The following is a 21074-nucleotide window of genomic DNA, read 5'->3' on the forward strand; positions in this document are numbered from 1 at the left end:
CAGCCAGAAATGTAGCTTCAGTTGTATTCTTTCCTATGGCAAATTCTTACTTATCTGCCAGATAAAAGCTGATTGCCTTCACACAGCTAAGGAGCAAATTAGATATTCTGACTTCTGCACTGCATTAGATCTGTGCTTTAACCTGGCTTGTTCTTACTGAGACTTCAACCTCACTGAGATGCCTCTCGTTTCCCTCTACAATGAAAAATGACATGAATTTGATTCTGTTCAGGAACTTTGGGTTCTGTGTATTTGTAAGAAGACACAACTTTATTTTGTTTTGAATAGGGATTTAAAAAAAAAAAAAGCTGAAAAAAATTGAAAAGGTTGAGGCCAAATTAAGCAGAATAAATATCAATTTAAGACCAATTCATGGTTACTAGAGGCCCTATTTATTAGTGTGTAGGTTTTAAAAGAAATATTTTATGCTTTTAAATCTGAGATTGTCACAGTGCGTGCGTGGGGCTGCCACCTCTCTATGTAGCAAAATGGTGGTCTTGTCTTGCGGGGATTTTTGCCTTTTTTTTTTTTTTTCAGGCCAGAACAGGTCATGTCAGCCTGTGTCACAACACAGCGTCCTTTGAAGTCAGTACACAGCCTGCACTTCAAGAACACAGGACGTGCTATTTTCCACAGACCCAAACGCTGGGCGCAGGGCAGTTATTTCACACTTGGCACACGCCTCCTCTTTTTCAACTTTTTCACAATCCTTTTGTTCCGTGTTCTGAACTATTGCTTCTGTTTCCTTATTTCAAAACACGCCGCCGACGTGAACGGCCTCTGAGGGAAGACTGCCTCAAATGGTCAGCGGAATCGCGCACGGCTCGCTTCTTTTTTATTTATTTTCGTTTTTAAAGGGATCCCGCGTGTATTTCGGCACGCCTCAGGCCCACGCCCGCAGCACTGCCGCTATCCCCGCCTCAGCGAGGCGCTCCCGCCGCGTTTGGCGCAGATGGACTGACGCGGCCCGGCGCTGCCATGGCGGACACCGCCCTCAATCGCCGCTCTTCCTGCCCGTTATCGGCCGCCGTCAGGGGGCGGGCTTCCCGTCAGCGGCACGGCGCCGGGCCCGAGGACCGCGCCATCGCCCCCCAGCCAATGGGGTGGGGCCAGCAGCGATTCAAACCGCCCTTCCCGACCAATCGGCGCGCTTGGCGCCGGGAAGGGGCGGGGCCGGAGGCCGGACCGTTGCGCGGCCCTAACCGTCGCTCAGGGCGGTTGTTGCAGCGGCTGAGGCGCACTGCGCTTGGGGCCGGGACCCGCCGCTCCGCGGAGGCGCCTCCTGCCCGGCCCGGTGGGAGTGGGCTCCAGGTAAGGAATCGGCGGCCCTGGGGCCGGCACCGAGCGGGACACACCCCCTCCGCGCCTTCCCGGAGAGGAGCGCTCCGGCCAATCGCCGCCGGCGGGCCGCGGCCCCGCCGAGGCCTCGTTATGGTAGCTGAGCATTGGGCGGGAGGCCGCGGCTGGGCCTGGGAAGCTTCGCTGCTCGCTTTGCTGCTGGGCCAGCACCGCGCTCAGGCCGTGGCCGTCCGGTGCCCCGGGGCTGAGCCGCCTGGAGGTGCGGCCCGCCTCCGCCGCGGCCCCTCCCTTCCCCTGCGGCGGGGGCACCGCGCCAGGCGCGGGCCCGGAGAGCGGCAGGGCGGGGCGTGCGGGCTCCCCGCCCCTCGAGCGGATCCCTTCCTGTCAACCGCTCTGCCGCCGCCCACGGGGTACTCGCGTTGAGGTCTTGCTCTTTCCGGTGATGCGCTTCCTCAAGGGAAGCGACCCGTTACCCCTGTGCTTTTTTTTTTTTTTTTGTACGACTTTGTACACCATTTCTTATTTTCGAGCTTGTTATCTTTCCGTATACCTAGTGAGATTGTCAGTAAGAAAGAGCAGAAATGGATATATGGCTGCCCAGGGCGGTAGGCACAGCCCCAGCGTGAGTTCAGGGAGCATTTGGACATCATTCCCTTGCATTTGAGAGTGGTGTTTGGGTGGTGCTGTGTGGAGCCCGGAGTTGGACTTGGTGATCCCTGTGGGTCCCTTCCAACACAAGATGTTCTGTGATTCCATGATATCTTTGTCTGCAGCATTTCTCAGATTGTTTAGTTTGCAGTCAAGGTGACACTTTCACCAACATTAAGATTTGGGGGAGTTCTTCATTAGCGTAGGAGACAAGAGTCCTTTTCAGACATTTCCTTAAATCTCAAGTTCGTTAAAGAAATACGTAATTCCAAAATCCCATGAATTTCACATCGGGAGTATTTGAGGATGCTTATACCTGTGTATCTGTACAGTGCAGTACGGATATCATATCCTTGTATGAACTAGTTTGCATTTTTGAAAATTAATTGCATGACTTTGGTAAGAGTACTGTGAAAATGTGTTTCTCTTTTTTTATAAAGGAGCTAAGCACTGAAGGTTCCATTCTTTGTAACTTTGCTCTAGGTTTTGGCACCTGTGTCCTGATCAGGCTCTGAGTTTACAGATTATGCCTGAGATGTTCCAGATGGAGAGAAGAAAAATAGGCTGAGGTGTAGGAGTCACAGAAGCAAAGAAGGCGTAGATCAGGTTAGGACTTGTGCAGAAAGCTGAGGCAGGGCTTGGAATTGAGGTCTAGGGCTTTGTGTTTGGACAAAGAGAAGGAAGCTGGAACTGAAAGAGTCTGGGGGACAGTTGACACGGATCTCTTACTGTGCTGATTTCTGGATGAGCAAGCTGAACAAGGAGATTGATGTGGCACTGAGATTGGACCTGAAGCCCAAAGGTGGCAAGAAGGAACTGGAAGTAGTTCAGTGAGGAAGGGCAGAACAGGCAGAAAGTCCCTAGGGAATTGTAGGGGGCAAGGAGAATGAAGAAGAATTTGGGATGAACATGTGGAAATAGTATTTCATGGAGTCACAAGAAACAGGAGTGTGAATTTGAGAGGGGTTGAACTAGAAGGACATAGGCTTGAATGAGTTGGAATTCATAAGGAATAAAAAGTAGCAAGAGTGTGGGGCAGGAAAATGTAGATAAAAGCTGTATGAACTGGAAGAGTGGATCTTAAGATTGTGTAGGGGGTCATTTTCCTAATTAGCAAGTGTCAGTGAAATTGAATGATTAAGCTTTTCACTCATTCAAACATTATACAGCAGAGGAAATGGCCAGATCCTTCTGATCTGAAGCAAGCTGCAACACTAGCAATAAAATCCACACAGGACAGTTTGGCTGAGATTTTTGTTTTCTTTCTGTCTTGGAGAACTACACATGTAAAATGTAACAACAGCAGCAGCAGTGTTAGGAAATGCCAGTTAAAGCTGGTGGAACAGTCTGATCTGGCTCTGTCCCTCACTGTGATAGGCAGTCTGATTGCATATTAACAGTAGTTTTTTTCTTTTTGCCAAAGATCCTCAATTTTTGCTGCAGATTAGTTAATGTGTAACGTGTAAGTACCTAGTTAAATATTTGTTTAAATCTCCTTATTGTGGCTTCACTTTACAGCAAACAAGTTAAAATGCTTTGAAACAAAAGTTGCCTGTTTTTCCTATTCCAAGTTTCAATATTCATAAGTTTATGTGCATTTAACCTTAGGCTTTTAAAATACCCTTCCTCTATATGTTGAGATTTGAGTCAGAACTTCAGGTGATGTGAATATACATGGTTATATATAATACTATGCTTACCTATTTTCAGATGGCAGTGGCTTAATATTGGACTCTTTTGAAAGTGCTGTGCGGGGCTTTACATTTAAAAGCATAACTTTAAGGTGCAGTTGGGACTTTCTCAGTGCCTCGGTATCCTGGATCAAGGGTGGTAGTCACTTAAACCATACTCTACAAATATCAAGTAAATTAAACCTTCGACTATTGCTTCTCCTGCACCACTCTGCAAAAGGCACTGTGTGCCCTGTGCTAAAACAGAAGGAGGTGAGTGAATGATCAGCCTGGGAATGTGAGTGAATGATCAGACAGGCGCTGGAACAGGGAGGCTTTAATGATATGGAAAGAGAGGAGGGAAAATCTGAGCCTAATGTTTAGCTGTCATATCTATTAATCAATTTATTTTCTAGGTGTTGCTTTGAAAAATGCCGAACCGGAAGTATGCTGATGGCGAGGTGGTGATGGGTCGCTGGCCTGGAAGTGTGCTGTACTATGAAGTGCAAGTGACTAGCTATGATGATGCTACTCATCTTTATACTGTGAAGTACAAAGATGGTACTGAACTTGCTTTGAAGGAAAGTGATATAAGGGTGAGTATGCTTTCATGTGATTATCCGTATTTCTAGCAGGAGACCATATTTATTTGGTCATGTAGGTAGGGATGCATCTTACAAATAGATAGTCATTTTGCAAGTTTTCATTATCTTTCTTTGAAGAGTCTTGCTAAATAATAGCTCTTTCTTGTGTGACATCTCCTAAAACATTCAGCACGCTGACTGTATAGAGGCCCTGCCTCATTGTGTTCTTCATGTTGAAAAAGCAGCAGTATGCTTAGGGAAAAAAAGTGTTTCAGAAGCTCTACAGCATGATTGTACATACAAAATTGTTTTTGGGCAGCATATAAAACTAGTAATTGAAAGTTTGATATTAATTTTTAGGAGCTGTACTTGACTTTTTAATGGTGGTGCACGACTGGCTTTTTCTTTTGGGACAAAATGTTTCTACCTTGAACTACAGACATTTGTTTATTGCTTTAAGTCTGGCTTGTTTACTTTGTGCCTGCAGGTCAGCAAACTCGAGCTGAAAAATTACCTTCCTTTGCAGTGAAGCATTTGTGCCTTATAAAAGCTGTGTTGTATAAATTTTGAATGGGAAGATTAGAATTGCAATCTTCACAGAGAAATTAACACGTATGCTTCCAGGGAAATTTTATGATGCCCGTTTACACATCTAATTTAATGATTTAGCTGACATTTTTGTTGTTGTTGATATGAGCTGTATTGCCTTGTGCAGACCACTGCACCTTGACATGCCAGATGTACAGATAAAGCCAAGTAAATGAAATGGTAGGCTTTCTTTTAAGCCTTATGCAGCGGCTTAAAGAGGATGTTAGGCTTATGAGCTTGGTGCTCACTCTGGTAGCTTCCTGATTTCTTTAGCTTTGCAGGAATTGTCTTCATTTGAACCTGGGGCAGGATTATTTGGGTGTTACTTGCAAAATGAGTATTCTATAATTGCTCTTTGTTAACAAATGTACAGCATCAGTAAAGAAATAGGGGGCAGTTGTATAAAACTGTGTGTAAGAGACACTGACAAAGAAACATACTTTCTAAAGCTGTTTTGAATGTTGAAGCTAAGATGTTGGTGGGTTTTTTTCTTCTTTGTCTGTTAGTCACAGTCATCATTCAAGCAGAGGAAAAGCCAGTCTTCTTCAAGTTCTCCATCCAGAAGAAGTACAAGCAGATCTCGATCTAGATCTCCTGGACGGCCAGCAAAAGGCAGACGTCGCTCTTCTTCCCATAGCAGGGAGCATAAAGATGACAAGAAGAAAATTATTCAGGAAACCACTTCAGCTCTACAGGTACTAATTTTGTTCGTTCTTGGTTGCATCTTTTTGTTCTGTTTCTGGGAGAAGTTTTGTTTGTTTTTGTAATGTATACTGGGATTATTATTGGAAGAACCAAGTGTAATTATGCTATTCCCTGAGCAGCGTAATTAGCTGCAAAAAACGTATCACAGTCCTGCAGAGCAGTGTCATATACAGGACATCGAAATTTCTTCTGCTTTCACAAATAGAATTACTAAACGTGCACGTACTTTGTACTTGGCACTTCCTACTGATGAGTTAAAAACAGAATAGTTTCCATGTTAGCTCTTAAGTTCACTGTTTAAAAAGAAGTTGCTTTTTCCTATTTAGAATGTGTTTTCCACCCTTCTCTGTAAGCTGAAGCTCTCCATTCTTTGGCTTTTCAACCCACATGTTCTCATGCAGAGAAGGCCAGAGCAGCTGCAGTTGCAATAAAATAGATTGTTAGCAGTTTTAGTTATTCATTATATGCTTACACTTAATGGAGATACTGTTCTCAAGAAAGACTGTTTCTTTTAACCAGAAGCTGAGTGAGAACAACACCAGAAGGTACAATGGTGAGCCTGACAGTACAGACAGCAATGACACATCTAGCAAATTCTTGGAGGTATGACAACAGAGGACGCTGCTGTATGTCTTAGTTTGTGTTGTGTTCTACCTTAGCTTTCATTGAAATCACTAGAAACAGGCAATACGTTAATCAAGGAGAAGGTAGAATGCAGCATAGAAGATTAATTTACTGTTCAGACTTGAGTTCAGAGGAGAGGAAGTTGTCAGAAGGTACAGAACTGACTAGAGCTGTGTGACATAGATTTTTCTGGTTTGTTTTCCTATCAGACCTTCACTTATTACTTGTGTTCTACTGGCTTTTGGAGACCCTTTAAGTGTCTAAGAGCTGTGTAGAAGTAGACCACATATATTGTTGATTTTTTTTTTACCATGAATAATGTCCCGAACTGTCAGAGTAAAATAAAATAAAATAAACTAGAATTTTGTATTTTCTTCCTAAATGCTTTTTCTTCATTATCAGCAAAAATTGAAACCAGACCTGGAAGTGGAGCGTGTGCTTGATCAGTACAGCTTGCGTTCAAGAAGAGAAGAAAAGAAAAAGGAAGAGATCTATTCAGAGAAAAAGATTTTTGAGACAATAAAAACTACTGAGAAACTATCACCAAAAACAAAGGAGCTAGAATTTGGTGGAAGATTTGGTATGTGTGCACCTTTTGGTAATGGTTGAAAATGAGTAGTTCACTTCTATTTCAATTATTGACCAAAACTAAAGTATTCTTTCCACATTTTTTTTTGTCAGTTTTAAAGGGATTTAGTAGATGTAGTCCTTCAGTTTGCTTCATTCTCCCCATAGAAGTGAGAGGAATGTCTCTGTATCCTATGATGTGACTGGGAGACTGCCACTGTTTTGCTGCAGGGATAGATAATGACCTCTTATTTCCTACTGATAAAGATTTTTAGTGATAGTGAAATTAATTTTTTATTTTCTGTATCTCTCTTGTAATACCTCATGATGACTGTTTACAGGGACTTTCCTGCTGATATTTTTCCTGCCTGCTACTGTAATGTACCTACTGCTGATGTGCAAACAAGATGACCCCAGCCTTATGAACTTCCCTCCTCCTCTCCCAGCACTTGAAAGTCTTTGGGAAGCTAAAGTGTTTGGTGTCTTTCTTCTGTGGTTTTTCTTTCAAGCTCTGTTTTACTTACTGCCAATTGGAAAGGTAAGCTGCTTAGTAGCAATTGGGTCTTTGTGGACAATTGATTTGTGGGTTAGACTGGAAGGTGGAGTATGTAGTACAGTGATTTTATTTACTTTCAAAATGAATTCCTTTGGTTATTGCTGATTTTTGTAAGCTTAAAATAACACAATTTGTTGAGAATTTAATGGCAGTGCATTTCATAGTCGGTCAGTGGAAAAGCTGCTGCTATTCATTCTAGCCATGTTGATCAGGTAAATGGTCTGTTACACTCTTTTTGTGCCCTAGGGGATACTGCCAGGTTCTGAAAGAATAGTAGAATTAATCAATCTGTTCTATTCCTACATGTTTAACATTAGTGATGCTTCTATTTTGTTTTATTGATGCTGGTTAGGAAATGAAGGGCTTTTAAAAATGTTTTTTGTTTTAAACTGTTAGACTTTTCCTTTTGTTACGCAAGGTGTGCTTTTGAGTCCAGATTTCAATGTGTCCAGCTGGTTAGCTTGGTTGAATGACTTTGTGCTGGAGACATACCAGATTTTCCTTTCCCTTTTAGTGCTCTTAAAGAGTATTTCACTGAAACATTAGTACTTTCTCCTTCCTAGGTAGTGGAAGGCCTGCCTCTTTCAAATGGAAGGAAGCTGCAGTACCGGATCAATGGTAAGTGTGTTGCAGTTGCTCATTCAGAAGTTCAGTACACCTACCAGATTTGTGGTGCTCAGAACCACAAATTAAAGATAACAAATGAAGAAGGATGGATGCACTCTCGTTAAACTGGGTGTCTGTTGTAAATTTATCATAAAGCATGATGCTCTTTTTCTTGGAGCAAGAAGGTTTAAAATTATCAGGAACTAACTGCCCTAAGAGGAAGACAATAGAATAGTATATGGCACCTTGACTGTCATCCGTTTGTGATTGGTGGCACCTGTGATATTCATTGAATAATTGCTAAATAGACAGTTGCCTATCAGAATCGTTAGTCATGCTCACGTAACAAGGTCTGTTCCTCCAAAGGAGATGTTCAGGATCAATCTGAAGAGATGCTGTCTAATGAGTCTAGGTCACCTTTTTGTGTGCCTCCGATTCACAGAACACTAGAAAGTGTGTTGTAGTAGTTAATTTGTTTTTTTCACCTGTCAAAGAGCATTTCTGAGTTTCTATTCAGATCTCATTTCACTTCCAGTGAGTATGGCAGTTTTCTCATCTAACTTTAGAATATGGCTTAACACACTTCAGCAGTCCTATTTTACCAGGCTTAGACAAGTGTAGTTTGATGCCTCACGAGTATTCCGGACTACCTATGTGATTGATTAGACACTGCCTGGTGAAAAATGAATTCAGATATTATGTGGACAGAACGAGGGGGAGATTTGTCATAGTCTTGGAAGATGCACCATTTTGAGTCACATTTTAAGATGGAATAGAGCTGCAAACCACAGAAGCAGAATGAATTATGTGCTGCAGAAGCAGTGGATCATATTTATGCTGCCTGAAAATTTGTCTGTAGTAGTGGCATAGTCCTGCATTTATTTTTCTGTCTTCTGAAAAGGAAGGAAAGGAGCCACATGATTTGGATGGCTCCAAAAAGCCTTTTTCTTGATGCTTTGAAGGGTAATCCTCAAAGCAACTTTCAAAACCTCTTGGAGAAAAGGAAGATGACTAGTTACAGGGCAACACACAGAGGGCACTGAAAGACAGGAGGTTTTGTCTGAATATCAGGAAACACTTCTTTATTGTGGGAATGACTGAGCAATGACACATGTTGCCAGAGGGTTGGAGGAGTTTCCACCTTCAGAAATCTTCAAAAGTTAACTATCTGGCTGTGCTCCTGGGCAACATCTCTGTGGTCCTGCTGAGCAGGTGGGCTACACAAGTTGTCCTCTAGAGGTCCCTGCTATCCTCACCCAGTCTGCAGTTCTCTGAAAGTGTTCATAGAAAACGCTTGTGGAATATCTGTATGCAGCTGCCTCCTTTTATTTGTGCATCTCTCTACTGCCTGTGATTTTGTAGGTTCTAAGATAATTCTTGTTTTAGCTAATATATTTTTCTTCTACGTCTTTTAGGGTTTTATGCTTTTGTTTTGACTGCTGCAGCTATTGGAACCTTACTGTATTTTCAGTTTGAACTTCAGTATTTGTATGATCACTTTGTGCAGTTTGCAGTGTCAGCTGCAGCTTTCTCTATGGCATTGAGCATTTATTTGTACATTCGGTCCTTGAAGGCACCTGAAGAAGACCTGGCACCAGGTGGAAATTCTGGTGAGTTCTAATTATTTTTGATATCAGTTTATTTATGGCTGTTTGCTACAGTTCCATGTTTATGAATTAGGTTAGATTTAAGGCAGTTTGTTAAAATACCTTGACTTTTACTTTCTCCAAATGTAAAAGTAATGTTGCAAGTTGGATGGCATTTTTTTTGTTAACACAGAGATACTGTAAAAATGCTTAACGTTCTCTTTGGGTTATCTTGCATAGGTTAAACCCCAGTAGGCAGCTAAGTGCCACATGGCCAGTAGGGTTGTATTCCTCCAGTAGGATGGGAGAGAAAATTGGAAGAAAACTCATGGGTTGAGATAAAGGCAGTTAACTTTTAAGAGGAAAAGAAAAACAAGATAAAATAAAAGAGAAACCAGAATTTCAGAGGTAGCTTTTCTTTTACTGCACGCTTGTATATCTGGTTAGTTGAGTTTTTAAAAGGCAGTTTTGATTCAGTCGTCGAACTGCAAATCTGGAAATTGTCAGTTATATGCATATGTCTTTGTAGGACAATGAATACTGACAAGAAGTCAGTTAGCACTGAACACTGAACAGTGTGCTTATAAAAGGGTCATAGAGTAACTTAGGGAGTTTACAGACAGAACATTTAGTGTGTTGAAATGAGGTGTTCAGATGGCCGTAGTTCTTTTGTCAGTGCAACATGTATGCACGTGAAGAGAAATAATATAGTGATGATAAATATTTCTTTTTTTAATGCAGTTCTAGTCTTAAAGTGGCACAGTAACATTCTGCAGCTGTTCTGCACAGTGTTTTTTATTTGCTAACTCAGCACAGGCTATCTAAATATCAAGTTGTTTCGTTTTTGTCAATCTCCTTTGGTAGTTGGGTTGTTATCATTGCTAAAGGAATTCTTACTGAGAAGAGTAAAGGAGTAGGAGGAGAAGTGGAATTACTTAGTATGAGACCATTGTGTTCAGGGAAGCCACGATGAGAGCTTTGGGATAGAGCTGAAAACAAGGAACAAAGTAAAAGATAAAACTACAGTAACTTCTGCAGTATTTAGTCCTTATAGTAGCTTACATATCTGGACCTCTTAAAATAGAAACCATTTAGCTTTTGCTTCATATTCTGCATATGTTTTTGCTACCCCTCCCACCCCCAAACTTAATTCTTTCTCATTTGTAATGAGAGAACTTTAACAGGGAGTAGCGAGTGCCTTATAGGGAATGTAGTGATGGATGAAAGGAATAATAGTACTGACAAGGAACATGTCTCATCGTGCAGGATATCTTGTTTATGACTTCTTTACTGGACACGAATTAAACCCTCGTATTGGAAGTTTTGACCTCAAATACTTCTGTGAGTTACGTCCAGGATTAATGGGCTGGGTGAGTCAATGAGCTGAGCTACTTTACCTTTTCTTCCGTGATTGGTGCTAAGGATACAGTAAGTATTTAAAAACAGAGAAGAAAATACAGTTGTATGCTGATAATTTTTTAATGATCATTTTTTTATATACCTTAGGACAACTGCATTGTAGGTTGTTTGCTTTGTGGGGAATGAAAACCCCTCTGAAAGCTTTGGAAAAGTAGTTAGTACAAACTTATTTATGAAAAAGGATTTATTAATTTTTTTTTAACTCGGATATCAGTCAGAACCATCTGTGTTCAAACATTCTGTAGCATAATAGAAAATAAATACTTGTTCAAGGAAAATTTCTTTTTCAACATTTTTTTTAACTAGGTTGTTATAAACTTGGCAATGCTCTTGGCTGAGATGAAGATACATAATCAAAGTATGCCATCACTGTCAATGATACTCGTGAACAGCTTTCAGCTTCTATATGTGGTGGATGCTCTTTGGAATGAGGTACAATACAGTCTTCAGTCCTGTATTAACCTGAAACTATTCCAACTATTCTGATTGGGTTTAAATAATGAAACGTTGTAAATTTTGAATTCCTTCCCTGTTTCTAGGAAGCTGTTTTGACTACAATGGATATTACCCACGATGGATTTGGATTCATGCTAGCATTTGGAGATCTGGTGTGGGTTCCATTTGTCTACAGTCTGCAGGCCTACTACTTAGTTGGACACCCTATTGCAATTTCTTGGCCTGTTGCAGCTGCAATTACTATACTGAACTGTAAGTTACTGTAAATGTTACTGATAGCAACTGTATAGTCGTCTCTTTGTTAATTTGAGTTCTGGGAATTCTACAAACAGATGGGTCCATTTAATGTTGTGTCCTTGCACTGAGTCAGTCTGTTTATGCAGTGGGCGCTGGGTCTGTAGAACAGGCACCTGGAAGTACAGGGCTGCTGGTAGAGCTATCAGCTGTTAACCCATAGCTTAACTTGGATTTCAAACTCAGTGCTACGTAAATAAGCTATGTCAGTTACAGATGTAAAGTTAGATGTGAAAGTACAGCTTCTCTAGTAGCATCTCTGGCTTGTTAGAGCTCTGGGAACTGGAGAATGTCTTTTCCTTGGAAACAACTGGTTTCAGTGTGATAAGAGTGACAAGGAGCGTGTGAGAGCTTTTGTGGAAAGACGCAAAGCAGTTGAAAATACTGAAAATGCTGAATAAATATGATTTATTTTCAGGTATTGGATATTACATATTCCGTAGTGCAAATTCTCAGAAAAATAATTTCCGAAGGAATCCAGCAGATCCCAAATTGTCCTGTGAGTGCATTTTTAAATTTATTTAATAATTGCTTTGCTGTGTCTCTTGGACTTGTAGCATGCACATTTCTGTTGTACTGACTGCAATGCTCCATTCACAGATCTGAAAGTTATACCTACTGCAACTGGAAAAGGGCTTCTTGTCACAGGTTGGTGGGGATTTGTTCGTCACCCCAATTACCTTGGTGATATCATCATGGCACTTGCCTGGTCTTTACCCTGCGGTAAGTTCCTGAACCAAGAGGAGGTTCTGTCTGAAACGGTTGTACATTTGGGCATCTGACTGAGTTTGAAATGTGAAGTGATAAGTGATAAAAGGTTCCGTTAAATTAATGGCAGATTTCTGATTTGCAAGCTTGATGTGACACGTATTTTCTCTTAAATCTTATCCTTTGTATCTTAATACAGACGGTATTTACTTCTAATGCTTTATCATTCAATAATGGGACTTGTTTGCTAACAAGTTCTTCCTTCCTTTTTCATTTTAAGGCCACTGCTGGTGCTGTAGTGTTTTCAGAGGCTGTTCCTATAAAGTTGGAGAATTCATGCAATTTTAGAAAAATGGCTTTAGGTTCCTCTCTTGCCAGAAGGAGTTTCCCTTTGATACAGGCACGCAAATGAACATGACAAATGTTCTGAGGCAGAGCTACTCAACCCCATGGTACAGTTTGGCTTCTGCAGGCTGTGGCACATAGGGAATTGTGGCAGAGCAGGTCTTTGACCAAGCGCTTGAGGCTCTGAGTATCAGCAGAGACAAGGAATTGAAGCATATATCCAAGGATTTTGGATTTTAAATTAAAACTAAGTAGACAGTACGGGTTAGCAAAAACACTTATAAGACACTATCTTGGATGATGATTTCTGCATAAAAATGAGGAACTTGAATTCTCTGAAGGATTCAAGCAAAGGTAATTGCTATCCACAGCCGAAACAGAAATGCCTGTGTAGTTTGTGGGGCAGCTCAGAGCTGTGGAGACTATTTCTGTAGTTTGATAGCCAAAGAGCTTAAACAAGTGCCAGGTTTGTATACAGAGGGTGAAGCTGGTGGGTTTTGAGACTGAATATAGGGCCCTTTTGGGGAGGATAAAGGGGTGTTCCCATTGACACATAAACATGTCATGTAATACGCACACAGTCCTGTTGAATATTTGATGCTTTATTAGGAGCAAAAGGGGCTTCAGTCTCTGACCAAGTTTGTCACCACATGTTAACTGCTAAAATTTTCGGGATTTTTTCATGTATTAGAATTGATTTTTCACACTTTATTTTACAGGTTTTAATCACGTTTTGCCATATTTCTATGTGATTTATTTCATCTGCTTGCTTGTTCATCGAGAAGCTCGTGATGAACATCATTGTAAGAAAAAGTATGGTTTGGCATGGGAAAGGTATTGTCAACGTGTACCGTACCGCATATTTCCTTACATCTACTAGAGCACTCCAGATACTCCATTTGCAAATTGAAATATACCTCTTACCTTTGCACTTGGTCTACTTGTTAGCCAGGCTTTAAAAATTAAATGTGACCAAACGACGGAGTGCTTCAGCAAGTATTTACAAGTAATACTTATGAGTTATGTGAACTGACTGTTTATGACTTAATTATTAAAATTCAATTTTTTTTTTATATAAGTCTCGGAGCCCTAATTTTTCAAGTTAAATTTTATCTAGAATTCTGAGTTTACATTTTTATTTTAATCACATTAATTAAGCACTGTGATGTAAAGTATATTATTTTCTTAATACAGTAAACGCAGATGTTCCATCCAGTTAATTTTTGCGGTGTTACTTGTACCACCTAACTTCAGACATCTGACTGACCTGTCTGAATGCAGAGAGCAGAGGCTGCGGGCAGCAGAGCTGCGAGCAGAGGATTCAGCCCCCAGGAGGGCACACGCTCTTTGTGCTGTTGCCTTGTGGCCCCTGACTCTGGACAGTGGGATTTTTGGTCAGGAGGGCTCTGAGTGGACCCTCCTGACCTGTGCCTGTTGGAGGGATGGATGAATGGGGGTGATAAGGAGGGCACAAACATCCCTTCCATCCTACCTTCCAATTCCTGAGGCAAGAGGGATGCTCGAGCTGCCTTGACAGTGCCCCAGACCCTCTGCAGGGCTCAGACCCCTGAAGGTAGGTGATACAAAGGCTTCTCACAGCTGCAGGCATTTTAACAGTGAGCACAGGGATAGCAAAAGGTGCAGTGTGTGCATATTGGACAGGAAAGAATAAAATGACCACAGTTGGCTTATTGTGATCATTGTAAAATATGTCTTAATGTACCATAGCGTTTCCTGAGTGTGTATAATAAAGCTTCCAAGTTTTTTTGCTGTACAGTGTTTGGATTTGAAAACGCGCTAACTTTTTTAGGAACAAGGAGAAATTTTTAACTAAATCCATTTCCAGTAATTTTTTTTAAAATGTTCGTTTAATAAAGAGTTTTGTAAATTAATGTATTAATTCTCAAAACAATTGAAGTGTTCATTTAAATATTTGTACTGAAAGATATGCTGTGAAAATGTGGTAAGTGCTCCTCTGTCCAAAGTGGGTTTTTTTAGTGTTGTTTTTTTTTTTTTTCCAATTTGGCATTGCTACCTCATATGTAGGTTTTGCCTTTTGTACTGTTGCAGAAGATAGAGATAATGGCTATTTTTTTGCTACTGCTATTTAAACCAACATTTTTTACATGAGCCTGTGGTGAAACTCAGCCACGTTCTAATATATTTTTGTATATATATGAATTTCTAACTAACAAATGTGTTGTAGGAGTTAGTTGTATTCTTTGTCTAACAGGCTGTAAATCAGATGCCCTTAAGTATTTTGCTTCGTAAGTAGAGTGATTCTATATTTTACTGAAATAATTTTGCATTAACTAACTAGAGCTAGCATTTTAATTCCATCTTCACAAGGGTTAACTTTTCACATACTTCCTGTGTGAGGTTTATAGCACAAATTCTCCCTAAAGCTTATTAGAGTCTTAAATGTAGCAGGGGGGGAATTGCAAGTACGTCTGCAGTTGCTTGCAGGAAGATTACTAACAAATGAGAGCGTTGCCATTGGTTAACTATCTTCAGTTCTTTCTAAATATCGATGTAATTGCAATCTGCATGTGGTGGGGTTTTTGTTTTTAATTAAAAAACCCTCTATTTTGTACACATGCATTTTTAATGATAATTGTACATGTAAAGTGTATATAATGTAGCTTGCTGAGCTTGATTGTGAGTGTCCTCAGAAAATGTATTTTGGTCTTGTAAGGAACATGTGTTAGGACAAGTATTCTGATTTCTGGGACAAATAGCAGTGCCTGTAACAACACTGAAGAGCATTCACTTGTGTGAAGCAGCAGATTAAACTGGGCTTTTTTAATATGTTTTTGTTTTTTTAAATGATTGCTCATTGGATTAGTAGAAATAACAGTCATTCAATTGCACTGGCTTGCAGCTGGTGTTTTAAAATGTACTGAAACTGAGGATAGTTTAACTCCTCAGCCCTTAAGCTCTGAGTTGCTACTGCCATCCCAGTTTTATCTGTTTCCCACACAAGATTATTAAACAGTAACTCCGACCCTTTCCTTTCAGAAATGGGTCTCGACTGATAACTTCAGTTTTACATACATCCTGAATTTGATGTGAATTTGATTTTGAAGTAATTGTTTTTAATATGAACAAGCATATAAGCTAAAATAAAGCTCTTGCTTAAAGTTTACGTAGTGTTTTTTTTTTTTGCTGGTTTAAGGTGTTGTCTGGTAAGTTTTCACATTGATTCACTTTATTAAGTAAAAAAATTGATTCACTTTATTAAGTTTGCCAGAGTTGCTTGATCAGATCTTTCTTAAATTAGTTCAGAGCTTACCATGAAAGTGTGGTGGATGTACTCATCATGTAGTGCAACTAAGCAGCATTGCATGATTTATAAATACTGTAGCTAAGTCTATGTATATAAGAACAGGGAATCCTTTCAGCTGTAGTAAAGCTTAACACAGTGTGTTGTCATCATCAGATTTGAATTTCATTTGGCAGTAGGATTCTCACAGTGCAGTCTGTACCTCTGTGTGTACACCTCACATCACTCTGAAATGGCCACTGGAAATGTGAGCAGGTGTGTGACCTGAGCTCCTCCACAGTGACAGCAGGTGCAGACAATGGCTGCAAGTGAAGTAGTACCGGAACCTACTTTCTGTAGAAAGAAAATATATCAGCTTTGCTTTCTCACTTATAAAAGAAATACCTGCCTCTAGATTTTGTTCTAGTTCCATCTTGGAAAGTAAGCAAGATAGCAGGTGACAGATTTGAAGCTGTTACTTACCTACTAAGAAATATAATAAATGTATTCTAGGCACAGATAATACCAAAGTAGATAAATAGTACCCATGATTCTGAGTTGGTTTTTTTTTTCGTTAGTCCAGAATTAAAAAAACTCAGTTCTATGTATGAGAAAACCTTCACAGTCAGCTTCAGAAAACATGGCTTGCTCTGTGATGTACCACAGAATGGAGATCTGTTGTTGAACATTACATTTCTGGTGAGAACTGAGTTCTGCTAAGGACATTCCTCATTTAATATTGGGTTAATATTGCACACACAATAGGAAATCTGCTCTGCTCAGATATTAACAGTTCTTACCTTTTAAAACGTACTACAGAACAGAGACTGGGAAGAGAAGTTCAGAGCCTGAGTTAGACTCTGTGGTACAGAGAGAATGTCAAGGAATTCAATATCCTATTCTCTCTACATCCAGAGGTGGCTTTGAAGTAATGCAAGGGGATCCCAGAGCCTCTGGGCAGCATGTGTGAGTGCTTACACAGACCCACCTGTGTTCCAGGTTGCACCTGCTGCCTCTTGGCCTGCCTGGGACACTGAAAAGAGCCTGGTCCCATTCTCTCTGTTCCCTCTTCTGATATTTACAGGTATATACATCATCTGAATCCATCCGTGTAACTGAAGTTGCCATTTTAAGGCACTGTAGAATGGGCAATCTAAGAGAGCAGTGCTCAAGACATCACTGTTAGATTGAGACTTAAGTGCATGAATAGCATTAGGACAGATATTCTCCTATTAGAGTGCACACTAATAATCACACTGTGTCTATTTATTGTATAGAGCAAGAATTCCTGTGCTCGCCTGTGCAAGTAACTGCATTTCCCTAATACTTCTTACTTCCTAACAGTGAGCAGCAGAGGGCTGCTCCAGCAAATTTTCTACCAGAAAAACAAATGAAGATGGGAGAGCCTTCCCACAGAATTAAGCACCGGTCCTACTAAGGAGTAAATAGGAATTCCCATAAAACTGGTGCCACTGGTGGATGGGGTTAACAGGATCAAAGTGGCTCAGAAATCTGCCACAGGGGAAGCAGAACGGGCACGATGACCCTTAGCAACCTGCCAGGGACCTGGTGCTGTCAGGAGGGGGTGCCACAGGTACTGAATACAACCTGGGTGTAACTGAAACCACCACTTCCATGGAATAAGGTTTTCTTAGCAGTTTCCTCATGCTGGCAGCTGAGTGCCAAGCCCTGGTGCTGTCCCACATGCTGACCCACACTGCCTTATGAGGGTTCTTCATCAGGGCACTGAAAATATCATCCCAAGCAGAAACGAAGGCTGATCTATCCTAATGCTCTACCTTTTCTTTAACATCCTATTAATTTGAACATCATGACTGTGTGTAATCCTCACAATGACAGACACGGGATGATCTGGCACTTTTTCCAAGATCAGAAAAAAGAATTACTCATTGGATTTCCTTCTGAACCGTACAGGATCACACTCAAATAGAAGGCTTTTAAAAACCAGTCATGCATATTAATTAAGGGTTTGGGTCTTGAAAAAACAATGAAATGACATAGCAGAAACCAAAGAGTACTGATGAATGACATGTCACATATTTCAAATATGGAATTAGCAAGGGGTGGTTCTCCTGCAAATGAATCATACACGATGCTATTGAAACTAGATGTTACTCAGGTTTTTACCAGTCTCACAGAGCCTGCTGGTGCCAGTCAGCAAACCTTCCTCATCTCTCAAAACACCTCCAGTTGCCCAGGCAAACACAAATAAATAGTGAGCTCCTACTAGCAACTGCAACTAGTCAGGATACTTTTCCAGAAATTCTTGTTTAATTTTTTCTTTTCTCTGAAATGAACAAAACAGAAGAAAACAGATCAACAGCTTAAGCAGGCTGTTAACTATTTCAGATATTTGTCTGCCATAAATTGACACACGTGATAGCTTTGTAATACATCTAAAACATTGCATCGCTATTAAGAGGAAGAGAGTAAATCTGCAGCACAGCTACTCACATTTGAAATATAGGTGAGACTGTGTCCTCCCCCATGAAGATTTAATTAATGAGAAGATACATTCAGGACTGACTCTTTTGCATTTCTACAAAAATGAGTCCTTCACCAAACTTCTTTGAAACAGTCTCTCAAAGATATAACATCTTTCTATGTAATTATTCTGGACATGTCTTTATGTAACACTGCCATCCTCCTTTATTTTTTGTTCTGTTAGGGAAGACAACCATTTATTTTTTATGACTACTTCAAAAACATTTTCAGTCAATATCTATACCTATATATACATATATCCATCTATATCTATATGTACATGTATATATGTGTGTGTGTGTGTGTGTGTGTATGTGTATGTATTAATCAACTCTAGTCTTAGTTCCCTTTGAAGTTAATGTTTCTCATTGGAGATTCCAAAAGGACCATGAACAAACACAAGTAAGCGTTTAAACTTTAGTTATTTAAAGTCACTGCATTAATATTTACACCTTATTTTCAAAGAGTAATTGGAAGAAGAAATTGGCAGATAGCTAGCTTTAATCATGGCACCCCTTTGCTACGACATTTAACTGTCCCTTAGGGCACAGTAGATTGATTTTTTTGTATGGGTAAAAGAAGTGAAATAACTGCACTGCAACACAGTAAACGAAAAGTTGGGCAGGATATGCAACACAGCACAATGTATTTCAATCAGTGCACTGCCCAGTGGCATTTCTGAGTTGATTCCATTCACCACTCATGGTTGTGACTTTGGTGATAGTTGTGCCCAACCCAGCAAAGTTAACACTGAGTGCACAGTTGTGGTGGCAAAGGAGAGGATTAAATTAAACAGGTGCTACACTCACGAGTAGGTCAGAGTAGAATAGTACACATACGTATTAGCAGACAAAGCACAAACAACCTGAACATTGCATTAAGTCAGAAATTTACCTGAAATTATCATTTACTGTCTCTCTGCTTTAGATATTTCCCTTCAAAATACTAAATAAAACAAGAAAAGCTTAAATTCTTACCAGAAAACTGACTGCACACCCACTGGCAGTGAGATGGCTGCTGTGAGAAGACCATGCACTTCAGTCACCGTTCTGACCCCTGATGGAGATTACCCTCTATCGCTGGCCATGGGCATCGTCTACTACAGCTCTTAAGTCTTCTCCGTGTGTTGCATCAACTGGAACAAGATTAGCCACAGTCAGTCAGGATTTGTTCCACTTGAAACTAAGCTTCCAAATATCTCACTGAAGGCAATCCACTGCCCAATGCATGTGGGCTATTCACTTTGAATTTACAGCCATTTCTGCAGCCAACCTACCAGTTCCCTGCAGTGACCTACTGCCATACTGTGTGCAGATGTGTGCACGCATGCACATACACATGCATACACAACATGCATACATATATCACATACGTACATGATAGACACAAAGAATTCGAGCAGCAGAATCTGGAAGCACTCCTTTAGGTACTGCAAGTTTCAGATTCCCTGTCAGTCACTAAACATTTCTATTACAACAACCACCTATTTAATAGCTGAAAAATATACAGAAAAACATGCATCGATAATACTGCTTGTAAAGAACCTGCCTTCACAGAAAAGCATGTTTTTGCCATGCTGTTTCTAATTGAAAATTAATAATTACCCTGAGAGATGTGTCAGAAAACAAAGATAATGCTCTATTTGTCTCCATGAAAAAAAAACAACCAGCATTCCAACAGTTTAAGGATTTTGATTTACAAATAAACTTATCAGGAAAAAAAAGCTTTTAAAAAGCAAACAAAACCCTTCTGCTGGGTTTCCTGCTTGAGAAGAGAATCCACATTGTGTGACACACGTGTCCCCTCTTGTCAGTAAAAGCTTTCTTACTGGATTCAGACAAGGCCTATGGCCATGTTTGCTTCTATAGATGCTTCATTCTAACCTTATTATTTTTACTAGTAGCAGAAGTGTAAGTTTTACAACACATTTTTTGGCAAACTTTTTAAATTTTGGACACAGTGTCTCAGTGAATCTGGAAGAAAAGGATGAAACAGAGCTGTTGAACCACCAAACCAGTTAAGTCTGATTTTGACTCTATCTTTACTGTCAGAAAGGAAGCAGCCATTCTCAAAACTTGCATAGGTAGAAGGGGCATTAAGATACCTTAGTATCTACAGGTAGAAGTGTTTCTACCTGGGATTGCAAAAATATCTTAATGTCTGATAAATATTCTCTGTAAGTAAGGTTTCTTATATGCCTGAAAAAGAGCTGTGGGTTGTAGCAGTAGCTCAAGAGGTGCCTCTGGTGCCCAAACTGACAAAATACAGCTGCCACCTCCTTTGACTTGGTTGTTATTATTATTGTCATAACACTGGCCAAAATATAAGGAGAAAATAATGATTCCAGAAATAAGCTGTGCTTCTATAAGTCTTCTTGTTAAGGTGTGTTGAATTCTGTTGGACTGCTGCTGAAATCTGAGACTACCCATAGCTCTTCACTAACCCCAGGTTGTACTTCCAAGGAAGCACAGCTAAGAATATAACAAGTTATTGAGCTGACATGGACAACATGACATTTGATTGTGAAACTTGCTTACCTTGCCTCCTGCATGGTCAACTACCAGCAGCAATAGCTGCTCTCTTTGCTGTCCTGCATATCAACAAGATAGATGTGGTTAATACCATAAGGATATTTCAAAACATACCTAAAAA

General features: G+C 40.3%; 1 protein-coding gene across 1 annotated transcript; it reads left to right on the top strand.

Annotated features, from left to right (window-relative positions):
* The first annotated feature begins 1178 nt into the window (after nucleotides 1-1178).
* Nucleotides 1179-15796, top strand: LBR (lamin B receptor). The gene is made up of 14 exons (XM_065742492.1): nucleotides 1179-1311; nucleotides 4034-4213; nucleotides 5296-5484; nucleotides 6014-6097; nucleotides 6521-6698; nucleotides 7027-7223; nucleotides 7805-7859; nucleotides 9263-9457; nucleotides 10700-10803; nucleotides 11159-11284; nucleotides 11392-11560; nucleotides 12021-12101; nucleotides 12203-12325; nucleotides 13375-15796. Exons 2-14 carry the CDS (start codon nucleotides 4049-4051, stop codon nucleotides 13533-13535), a joined length of 1827 nt encoding a protein of 608 aa, XP_065598564.1. The 5' UTR covers nucleotides 1179-1311; nucleotides 4034-4048; the 3' UTR covers nucleotides 13536-15796.
* The last annotated feature ends 5278 nt before the right edge of the window (nucleotides 15797-21074 follow it).

This window comes from Cyrtonyx montezumae, unplaced genomic scaffold (genome assembly GCF_038088225.1).
Source record: "Cyrtonyx montezumae isolate F1298 unplaced genomic scaffold, pur_monq_1.0 scaffold_0, whole genome shotgun sequence".
NCBI lineage: Eukaryota > Metazoa > Chordata > Aves > Galliformes > Odontophoridae > Cyrtonyx > Cyrtonyx montezumae.